General features: G+C 38.4%; 1 protein-coding gene across 2 annotated transcripts in view; it reads right to left on the bottom strand.

Moving 5' to 3' along the window:
• VBP1 (VHL binding protein 1) overlaps positions 1 to 2080 on the bottom strand; it is a 46845-nt gene extending 44765 nt beyond the window's left edge. The window contains exon 1 of one of the 2 annotated variants that reach the window (XM_053699129.1): positions 1989 to 2080. In XM_053699129.1, coding sequence (XP_053555104.1) covers positions 1989 to 2063 — 75 coding nt within the window. In that variant the 5' untranslated portion in view covers positions 2064 to 2080. The remainder of the gene's footprint in view (positions 1 to 1988) is intronic. The other variant, XM_053699130.1, reaches the window with a different exon arrangement.
• Between the last annotated feature and the right edge of the window lie 10383 nt (positions 2081 to 12463).

Genomic DNA, 12463 nt, shown 5'->3' with positions numbered 1-12463 from the left:
GGCCCACTTCCATCTAGTAATGGGTGCCACCATGTTGAATGCTGTTTGCACATGTGCAGGAACTCTGTAGATACCTGCAGTGTAACCTAGGTTACAAAATGGCAGCACACAATTAGGAGAAGCATGGAATGTATTTAACGTCCCTTTATACATGTGCTAGGTAGACTGTGAGGGTCACATATAGAGTGTTTACTATTCCAGTGACAAGATTTATATTGTTTGATATTGGCATCAATGTACTTTGTGTTCATAATAGTGATAGTTATGTAATGTGTATGACCGTGTTTGAAAGTGTTTCAGTTGGTAAAATTTACTTTGTAAAATTTTTTATGAATACAATATTTTATGAATATAATAATCTCCAGGATTTGTGTTTATGTATTAATATAAATGCTGTGTGATAAGGCCATAAGTGCCAGGCCATAAGCACCCAGCTGATTTTACTGACAATATGACTCAAATGTGATCAAGTTTAAAGATAAAATTATATAATATTAACAATGTTCAATTTTTATTGCACAAATTATATTTATATACATTTATGTATAAATTATGCAATTTGTGCTTTGCATAGCAGAACAGATTAGAACCAGCAATGACTGTATACACTGTGTGCATGTGACAGTACTTTGTGGGAGAGACCTAATAGTGGTCACACGTATATTACGTGTATATGACCTATGAATATGGAGAATATGACAATCATTAGCTTTGATTTGTCCTTTCTTGAAACTGTGTTCAAGACATTCAACATAAGATGTTTTTCCTTTTAAGAAGTGATGTGTACAGCTCATTTTTGTGTGTGTGGGGGGGGGGTTCCTTACTACAGATTACCGACACTCCATAGATACATATAACTCCAAGTCAACACATCTAGGCTAAATGAGGATAGATTTATCCACAAATCAGGTAGCGTGGTCTAACCGTAAAATCCTTTTATTTTATTTCAGAAAGCATATTTCCAACTGTCCTTCTTGCCTCTTTCCCCGAAGCAGCTGTGCTCTGATTTGTCTTTAGCAACCTGTTTTTACAAGACAGACATTGATAGTTTTGGTTCCTGTCCAATAATTTGAGTTGTTTATGGGGTTTTACTGCCCAATGTATTTGAATTTCAGCAAGCTCCCGCGCCACTGGTGCTTTAAGGACTCTGAATTAGCAAAACACACTGTGCAAAAGCAGTTGTCAGACGAGTCAATATAGAAAATATAATAAAAACGAGAGTTCTTACTGCTTAACGCCCCTGTAAAATACTTGTGCACCCAACTCTCAGCCTCTGTATAACGCCCGTGTTTCCAGATATACTCCTGTATAAAATAATTGTACCCCTAATGTGACCCTCAGCCTCTGTACCCAGATATACTCCTGTATAATGCAGATGTGACCCTAATGTCACCATCAGTGGTGTGATCTTGTGCAATAGATGACTGATAACGCCTGTTACTTAGGAGGCATAGAATAGTTGGAGAATAACTTGGTACTTGCTGTAGAACCACGTTAGCTCAGCAGCTACAGATTTAGAACATGGGCTTACTGCACAAACATTTGTTCACTGTAACTAGACATAAATGTGTATTTACCTCAGTCCATATATCCATTAACCACATACAATTACTACAATTTTGCAATTGTCTTCTCATACCTACTAGAGAAAGTACAGATTTCCAGATAGAGAGCAAAGGAACACATTGTCAAAAATAATATAAAACTGAAAAAAGCCCCAAGGGTTTTAATACAAAGTTAATTGATTTAGTATCCTTCATCATCAAACAATAAACGTTATTAAACACAATGCCTTGCACTGCTCGCTCGGCAGGGCGGAGTATATGTTATACAGAGCCATGTAGGGATGCGGCCGCCTTAGTAACCATGAGGACAGCATCTCAGCTAGGGCCTACCCTCCCTACCGGCGCTGACGAATTTTACCCTTCGGAGGAAAAAAAAAACCTATAGGAAGACACGGGGGGGGGGGGGGAATCGTCGGCGCTCACCACAAACACCGCTTCGGGAATGCCCACATGCCGGTTGACACCATCGGTGCTTCCACTCTCACTGGCCACCGCCATCTTGGAAGCTAAACGTAACTACGTCACCACGATTTTATGACTAAAGGCACGTTTGTCGCGGCGGATACGCCCTGCTATTGGCTGATTGGTTGCTGTGTGTTGAGTTACGGTAACCGCTGAGCAGGTCAGCAGGGCCCTCATTTCTAGAATGACACGGAACAAATTATGAGTATTTGCGTAGAATTACTATTGTTACTACTATACGTTACCTAGAAGCCAGACATGCCAGAAAGATCATTGTGACAGTTGAATTTGTTTTGGTTACTAAAAAGCCTCTAATGTTATTCCAAATTAGATGATTCAAACCATATGTAAAGCAAGAACATAAAAGTCTTCTGATACCCGGGCCATATGATATGTCAAGCAAGAACATAAAAGTCTTCTGATACCCCTCAACTGTCCCGATTTTAGGGGTCTGTCCCGGGATGATTGATGTCTGTCATGCATTAAAAAAATATATTTTTTATTTTTTTTATTCTATTGGGGCCCATACATGGTCATCACATGACCACATGCTCCCAATACACAGTCATGTGACTGCATGATGCCATGTACTGTGTTGGCTCAGGCATGAGAAGGCAGTGACTGTGCCATGGTGTTGTTTTGAGGACAACTCTGGCCACGGCTAAGAAGTTTAGAACCAGAGTCGAATCATCAGCATAGCTAGAGATTTATCTCCCCTTTAATCCCATGCTGTTTATACACAATTTATTGCTTTATAGTTGTACAATGGGTTTTGCCACATACTCCTAGCCCTATCCCTGCAGTGTGTGGAGTGACCGCACCCATTCTCCATTATTATGTCACATAAAGCAGGCAATATATTGCTTCTAATCCTGCATGTCAGAGAGGCGGTCTTAATACACAGGCAGGAGGGTGAGGGGACAAGGGGCAGGCTGATATCAAACCGTTGCTACAACTAAAAGTAGAAAAAAGTCAGATCCTATGTGTAGGGGGGGGGGGCGTGGAGGAGCGGGTTGAGGGACAGCGGTGCAGGGTTGGGGTGCCGGCACAGCAGCAGCCAGGGTAATGTTTATTTTTTTATAGAGTGATCTGTAGTGGTCTCTGAACCATTCTGCAGAATAAGTAAGTTATTTGAAAGTTGTAAACGTTTTTGTGGGATTTATATACTGCTACAAATGCCTTTTTTTTACACAGAGCACTTTAAGGGACAGTCTAGTCAAAATTAAACTTTCATGATTCAGATACGGCATGGCATTTTAAACAACTTTCCAATTGACTTTTATCATTCACTTTGCTTTGTTCCCTTTGTGGTATTTTAGAAAAGCTTAACCTAGGTAGGCTCAAACTGATTTCTAACCGTTGAAAACCGCCTCTTAGCTCAGAGCATTTTGAAAGTTTTTCACAGTTAAACAGTACTAGTTCATGTGTGTCATATAGATAAGTGTGCTCACTCCTGTGGAGTTATTTAGGAGTCTGCACTGATTGGCTAAACTGCATGTCTGTCAAAAGCACTGAGATAAGATGGCTGTCTGCAGAGGCTTAGATACAAGGCAATCACAGAGGTAAAACATATATTAATATAGCTGTGTTGGTTATGGAGAACTGGGAAATGGGTGATAAAGGGATTATCTATCTTTTTAAACAATAAAAATTCTGATGTAGACTGTCCCTTTAATACCTGCTAAATCTCTGGAGTATCATGTACAAGCATAAGAAAAGCACTGTACAAAAAGTTAAGAATATTCATTCTGCTGTCAGTTAAAAACATTTGCTTCAAGCAAAGTCTGCACACATTATCGGCTGCAGACTTGGGGCGGAGGCTTAGTGGTTACCTAGGCAAACAGAAAGCGTCCCCCTAGTAACAAAAGTCAGTGGGGGTGTCTCTTTTTTGGATTTTGAAATGTTGGGAGGTATTAAATACTGTGGGGGCCAGGGCTCAGCATAATACCTCCAATTACATTAAAAGGCATTTTTTTTATGCAATTTAATTTTTTATTTATTTGTATAAACATAAAGATCCTAACTTTGTTTCATCCCCTGCGGTTATGCAGCTGTTCCCACTCTCCCCTCTTAGCCTATATCATGCTCTTCCCCTCTCTCCTGTGATGTAGAGTTGGCTCAATCTTGTCCATCTCATTTGACCTTTTCCACTTTAGATCCAGGCCACACTATTTTTTATACCTATATTACCCATATACTAAATAAAAAAGGGATATGGCTATAAGTCCCATTACAATGGGATGTGGCTACTGCGGAAGTTCTGAGGTAAAATATCTAACTTTTACATAAAGATGTTCTGGCTATGGAGTGAATCATGCTACTTACTGATCTATAACTGCCTTCCTGCACCACCCACTGGTCAAAACAAAAGGATCCACTTAGGGGAACGACCATTGGTGTATTAAGTGCAATGGGATCAGGGCCCAAGTGCTGGGAGGGGCACATACAGCCAGTCTATACATAGGCATGTGCCTATGTGGTCATTATCTTTGTAGATGCCAACATTATACTGCGCAGTATATTTATCAGTGTATAGAAACTCACATTCACATAATTATACAGTGCATTGTGTTCATGATTTTTGTGTAGAGACCATTAGATAATTCCTTAGCCCTACAGTATATTGAATATGTGGGTCCCCCTATTGAGTTTTTATTTCGATCTCCTCTACACTTGTCTCACCCTCAATTATTTTAAGTTTTCAAGAAACCTATTTACATTTGTTGGGCACGGTGATGAGGTCGAATATGGCCCCACCATCCTATGCCAACCTTTTCATGTCTTGGTTTAAGAACAGGTACATATTTGCAGACAATAATCCCCATATACTTATGTATCAACGCTATACTGACAACCTGTTTGTAGTATGGGGTGAACTGTTGAGAAGTTGGAAAGATGGGTAAAACAATTGAATTCTCATGTGGAATATGTGAAGTTTAAAATGAAGCAGAATGATAGAGATATTCACTGTTTGGACCTTTGGATATATAAGAAACAAATAAATAAAGGTTGCCATTTGTTTACAACACTAAATGTTATGGTCATGGACAGAAATTCAGTGTTACAACAAGGAAGTTTTCATCCACCACAGCTAAAAAAAGGCATTATAAGTTCCCAACTATTAAGGGTAATCCGAAAAAACAGGGAAGAAGATAAGAATGTAGACCAATTGTACAAAATGAGAGAGAAATTCCTTAAAGTGGGTATACAATGAAGGAAGTGGATCGACTTTGTAACCACATATACTCCGACAAGCACTACAATACATAAGGTTCTCTCCAAGAATTGGTCTCTAAGGGTAAAGTATATGACTTTTCAGCTAAATTTAATAGTAGTTCAGAAACTGATATCTCTAGTAGCGAGGAAGGGAAAAGAGGTAAAAAATATACAGAACAAAGACAAAGGTATTTATTAGGCAGGACAACTATAATAGGAAGAGAAGAGGGGGCAGCTAATCAGAAAATAACTCTCAAGGAAGAGGCATATATTATTTGAGACAGAGTAGAGCGAATGTGAAAAAATAATTAAGAGTAATAAAGTAGTGAATCTATCCAATATGATTCTCAGATTGAACTGTTAGGAAAAGGTCTGATTTTCACAAAATACATTTAATGCAATAAAAGAAGTACACGTTTTCTAGAAAAATATTCTGAGTAAATTACATCAGAATAGGAAAAAAGGAGAGAAAACAACACTAGATTTGAATAATATTCTTCTTTTAAAAGATTTGGAAGAATTGGAAAAAGAATCCAGCCTGGAAACAGAGCAGCAAAAAGAAAAAATAGGTTTTAGTAATTTACGTAATAAGTCTAAATTCATGGCAGCCTTATCAACAGTTCCAGTTGTAGAAACTTTTGTGCAACTAGTGGAAAAAGGACATAATCTCACTAGATAAAGATACAGATTTCAGGGATAATTTCAAAATGCAACAAAGAGTAGCTCTGAGAGAGCTAAAAGAAGATACTACCATTACTATCAATCCATGTGATAAAGGTGACAATGTAGTAATCCTGGACACAGTAGATTATCTAGAGGAATGCAATCACCTATGGAGAGATATAATTCATAATGAAATATTAAAATATGCTCCAATTATGATATTTAGTGATGAATTAAAAGTAATTTTAAATAAGGCTTTATCAAATGGTTTAATTTGAATTTATGACTGTAAAACATCCATGAATACCTACCTTCTATACAATATTAAAAATGTATAAGTAGAAATAACCTCCACCGGGAAGACCTATTATCTCTGGACTGGGTTCTGTTACAGAGAAAATATCTCAATATGTTGATTTCTGCTCAAGACCATTTTTAATAACTCTTTCCTCATATGTTAAGGATACATTAGATGTTTTAAAAATTATTATTGATGGCATCAGAATGAAAAATACCCTGATTATGATAGCTATTGATATAGAATCGTTATACTCTTCAATTCCACACAACCTGGTTATATATATATCTTGAAAATCAGATATGCAAGAGGGGAATGAGAACTCAAATAGCACTGTATTATATTCACTTTGCCCGATGGCTCAATAGTCAATGCTACCTGTTAGCCACTTAAACCCTTAATGCCACAATATTACCAGATGAAGCCGGTGACCTCAGAAAAACTGCAGACTTTGGACACGCCAGACATTCCCTTCAGTCAACTTCAGTACCTGACGGCCTTAGCGGTAAGCTGGGACTCTGTCCCCTCGGACAGGCAAAGTTTCCATCCACACCTCTCGCTCCCACAGCTCCAGTAAACAATTTGGCTCGGCGTTCATCCCACAGCGTCGCTTCCTAGTGACGTCACCGTCCAGTCTTCCGTGACCACGGGTTCAGGCTAACAGGGCAAACAAAAGCAGCTACAAGTGTTCCAAAAAGGCTGGTAATCCAAATCAAAGAAGAAGAGGTAGGACCTTGCTTGATAAAATCCAAATCTTTATTTGGCCAAAAGTTAAAAAATACACGGAGGAACATGTATTTTTTAACTTTTGGCCAAATAAAGATTTGGATTTTCTCAAGCAAGGTCCTATCTCTTCTTCTTTGATATATATATCTTGAACCACAAATCTTTTGTATTTAATAAGAAATTATATAAGCAAAAACTCCAACATATTCTTGTCTGTACCTTGGTAAATGGGAAACTTTCGCCTAGATTACGAGTCTTGCGCTATGCTTAAAAAGCAGCGTTGGCCGGTCCCAACTCTGCTTTTTAACGCCCGCTGGTATTACAAGTCTTGCAGGTACAGGTGTACCGCTCACTTTTTTGGCCAGACTCGGAAATACCGCAAATCCACTTACGTCAATTGCGTATCCTATATTTTCAATGGGACTTGCATAGCGCCGGTATTACAAGTCTGCCAAAAAGTGAGCGGTAGACCCTCTCCTGTCAAGACTGGTACCGCATTTAAAAGTCAGTAGTTAAGAGTTTTACACTACAACGCCGTAGCATAAAACTCTTAACTAAAGTGCTAAAAAGTACACTAACACACATAAACTACCTATTAACCCCTAAACCGAGCCCCCCCCCCCACATCGCAAACACTAAAATAAAAAATGTAACCCCTAATCTGCCGAACCGGACAAATTCTATCAGCCAATTGGAATTAAGGTAGAAAAATCCTATTGGCTGATGCAATCAGCCAATAGGATTGAAGTTCAATCCTATTGGCTGATCCAATCAGCCAATAGGATTGAGCTCGCATTCTATTGGCTGTTCCAATCAGCCAATAGAATGCCAGCTCAATCCTATTGGCTGATTGCATCAGCCAATAGGATTTTTTCTACCTTAATTCCGATTGGCTGATAGAATTCTATCAGCCAATCGGAATTGAAGGGACGCCATCTTGGATGACATCACTTAAAGGAACCTTCATTCCAGAAGACCTGTCGGATGAAGAGGATGCTCCGCGTCGGATGTTTTGAAGATGGACCCGCTCCACGCCAGATGGCTGAAGATAGAAGATGCCGTCTGGATGAAGACTTCTGCCCATCTGGAGGACCACTTCGCCTGGCTTGGATGAAGACTTCTCCCGGCTTCGTTGAGGACTTCGGTCCGGTTGGGTGAAGACGTCTCCCGGTAAGGTGATCTTCAAGGGGTTAGTGTTACGTTTTTGTAAGGGGGGATTGGGTGGGTTTTAGAGTAGGGCTGGTTGTGTGGGTGGTGGGTTTTAATGTTGGGGGGGTGATTTGTACTTTTTTTTTACAGGTAAAAGAGCTGATTACTTTGGGGCAATGAAAGGCCCTTTTAAGGGCTATTTGTAATTTAGTGTAGGGTAGGGCTTTTTTTATTTTGGGGGGGCTTTTATTTTGTTAGGGGGATTAGGATCTTGTAATTTGTTTATTATTTTCTGTAATTTAGTGGGGGGGGTTTGTACTTTATCTAATTTTATTTAATTGTATTTAATTTAGGTAAGTCATTTTAATTATAGTGTAGTGTTAGGTGTTATTGTAACTTAGGTTAGGTTTTATTTTACAGGTACTTTTGTATTTATTTTAGCTAGGTAGTTATTAAATAGTTAATAACTATTTAATATCTATTCTACCTAGTTAAAATAAATACAAACTTGCCTGTAAAATAAAAATAAACCGTAAGCTAGCTACAATGTAACTATTAGTTATATTGTAGCTAGCTTAGGGTTTATTTTATAGGTAAGTATTTAGTTTTAAATAGGAATAATTTAGTTAATGATTGTAAAATTAATATAGATTTATTTAAGTTAGGGGATGTTAAGGTTAGGGTTAGAGACATAGATTTAGGGGTTAATAACTAATTTGGGGGCTGCAGATTAGGGGTTAATAAATTTAGGTAGGTTGCGGCAACATTGGGGAGCAGCAGATTAGGGGTTAATAAATATAATGTAGGTGTCGGCGATGTTGGGGGCAGCAGATTAGGGGTTAATACATATAATGTAGGTGGCGGCGGTGTCCCGAGCGGCAGATTAGGGGTTAATAATATAATGCAGGTGGCGGCTGGTATTGAGGTGAGATGTGGAGCAAAATTTTGCTCTACGCTCACTTTTTTGCGGTTAACGCCGGGTTTGTAAAAAAAAAAAATACCAGCGCTGTCTGTAAGTGAGCGGTGAGCATAAACTGCTCGTTAGCACCGCATAGCCTCTAACGCAAAACTCATAATCTAGCCGTTTGGATTTTGGTTACAGATAGGGAATATGAAAATTCAATTACCCTCTGGTTAAGATTTATTGACAATGTACTACTCCTATGCACAGTTGAAAATATATAGAGAGTGTGGATTTAACCTCCACACTATCAATAGGGGGAGCACTAATATAAACAGAACTGGTAATGTAATGTAAAAACAAGGATGTGTTTACACAAACCCTTATATATTAGGGAGGTAAACTAAGTATACTGAAGTAAAAATACAGAGTCCAATGTCCCAAAGGTGGCAAGCATCCAATCTTCTTTGAAAGTTGCTGCTATTACGATACTTCCAACTGGCTCTAAGGCGGCACAGTCCCTTCCCATATGCAATGTGAAGATTCTAAAAGATAATCTCTTGTTGTGTGATTATCCTGTGCACAGTCAAACTTTTGATAAAAAATTATAGATGAAATAATAACGATATAACTTGAGCTTCACTTATGCAAGAAGTAATAAAGAGGTTTCCTTCCTTGACCTGAAATCAATAAAAGATGGTGATAAATTAAATACAGCAACCTACAAAAAAACAACAGCAGGAAATGCACTTTTGAGAGCAGACAGTCACCATGATCATAAACTAATTTCTAATATTTCTCAAGGTCAGTACCTTAGACACAGACATAATATAAAGAGGAAGCAAGAGATCAATTTTGCAGGTTTAAATATGCCATTGAAAAGGGCATATAATAGAGCAAATTCAGCAGATCAATGGAAACTGCTGTATCAGCAATTATAATAATAAATGGCAGAATGTTAGAGCAATTTTGGGCAAACATTGGCACATTCTAATACTTGATGCTTTAGAGAAACAGATTGTAGGTACTTTTCCGAAACATCGCTAAATATGTATCAAATAGAAATGGTAACTTTAAATGTAACAAATGTTCAGTTTGTCCCAATATGATACTGGGTGGGACATTTATAGATAAAAATGGACAATAACAAGTAGTAAATGGGCATATCTCATGCAAAAGTGAAGTGAGTTGTGTATATGTTATCATGTAGTTGCCCCATGTATTATGTGGGGAAAACCTATAGAGAACCATTTTAGAGAATTAAAGAGCTATTAAAAATCAATGTGTTAAAACAAGTGTAATTGTGAGACATTTTTTAAGATATCAAGGTTGTGATGATGAAAGTCTTACGATTGGAAACAAAGGGATAGTCTAGTCAAAATTAAACTTTCATGATTCAAATAGAGCATGCAATTTTAAGCAATTTAGTAATTTACTCCTACTATCAATTGTTCTTCGTTACCTTGGTATCTTTATTTGAAAAAGCAAGAATGTAAGCTTAGGAAGCAGCCCATTTTTGATTCAGCACGTGGGTAGCGCTTGCTGATTGGTGTCTAAATGTAGCCACCAATCAGCAAGCGCTACCCAGGGTTCTGAACCAAAAGTGGGCCAGCTCCTAAACTTACAATCCTGCCCTTTCAAATAAAGATACCAAGAGAACGAAGAACATTTGATAGTAGGAGTAAATTAGAAAGTTGCTTAAAGTTGCATGCTCTATCTGAATCCAAAAAGTTTTATTTTGACTAGACTATCCCTTTAATTTGCAAGGCAAAAATATTACAAATAGAATGCAAATGGATTTTTAGTCATAATGCATTAAAACCAAATGACTTAAATGAAGAGATGCCCCCCTTTTTAAGGGAGTGAATGATAAAGAATAATTGGGATAATTACTATTAGCAAAATATTAATATAGGATAACTAATTACCACCTCTGCCTGGTAGTATTTGAAATAGTGAAGGTGTCATATATTACTATTGAAACTGCAGATGTGTAAAGATTGAAAGAAGAACACTGTAGCAAATGTCCCTTTAAGTCATTTTCTAGTGAGGTCCCTTTAAAATAATTTCACTCAGGGAAACATAGGTGGAACTACCTTAGAACTTTAGGAGGAGTAAGACAGATGACGTGATTTTACTAAGCCAGAAGACGCCCTAAACATGGAAGGGGGAAATGTGCGTCACTTGAATTGCTGACTTGAGCATAGGATAGACAGTTGAATCCTGTGCCAACTATAAACTTTGTTTTTATTTAATAGTGGCTTTAGTAAAGAAAAGGGGCTAACATAATATAATGTAATGAAATGTTCTGCATTACATGATTATCTTAATGACAATTTATTTTCTGTATTTAGGAACAATGTATTTGCGCAGCACAAGTAGCTGCAATGAAATTTATATTTTTGTACATAGTTAAGTGCTGGAAATGGTGTCTTATTTTTTCTTTGATGATATACATTTTATTATACCACCTTGCACCATTATCTACTATAATTGTTGTTTAAACATGGATGATAATTGGGGAATTTATTAATCCTAAAATGCAAAATATATATATATATAATATAGTATCTATAATATTTACTAAGAATTATTATTCATTTTAATATTTAATATTTCAATGACGCAATGTAAGATTAGTAATTATTCATGTGCGCTAACCCAACACAGCGATTTAGGTCTAACGTGGAAGAACATAGGAATGTAAAATATGTGTATCAGACTTCGAGTTTAGGTCTAGCGCGGTGTCAGGTTAGTAAACAACATAATTTCATCGCAGGATGACGGCTTCCTGTTGGGGGAGGAGTCAGGCAGTGTACCTGTGTGCCGGCGTGGTGAGAGGACGCCGCTTTCATCTGCTCCCCGCTCTCCGCCACTTGTCTGGGAGGTCTCCCAGGAGTTGAGTGTGGCGCTCGGCAGGGATTCGATCCGCTTGAGAGCTGAAGACTAAGAAGCCATTTTGGCCGCGGATGCCTGAAAGTCCGCTTGTTTTTTTTTTAAATCTTCTTTCTATATCTTCCTGGAAGGGGTAACTGAAGATGGTGACGGTGATCTGTGATTTCCCTTCTGCCTGTCACAAGTGACCGAAGCGCCCGGCGTGCGGAGAGAGATATTGCCGCAATCTGTATTGGGAGGTGCAGGTGCAATCTCTATCCCTGGTGTTACAGTCCTGGGAACGGCTACCCCGCTGACGCTCCCTGGTGAGCAGTGGGGGAGTGGCAAGCTTGTTACCCCCAGGAAAAGATGGTCACTGCCAAGACTGCTACGTCACATGTTGAGTGATACAGCAACGAAAGTCTATGTGTAAGGTGGTATTCCTCTGACGCTCCCTGGTGAGCAGCGAGGGGAAGACAAGCAAGTGCATCTCCTACTGGAAAGTCTGGTCTATGTCAAGTCCTCAAATGTGTGTCTGGAGTGATTCAACAATGAAAGCTTTCGTGTGAGGTGGGATAAATGCACCTGCAAGGCTGTGCTCTAGCTTAT

The sequence above is a fragment of the Bombina bombina genome, chromosome 1 (genome assembly GCF_027579735.1).
Source record: "Bombina bombina isolate aBomBom1 chromosome 1, aBomBom1.pri, whole genome shotgun sequence".
In the NCBI taxonomy this organism is placed as follows: Eukaryota; Metazoa; Chordata; class Amphibia; order Anura; family Bombinatoridae; genus Bombina; species Bombina bombina.
The sequence above is the reverse complement of the archived record's forward strand: the minus strand, read 5'-3'. Positions and strand labels throughout refer to the sequence as shown.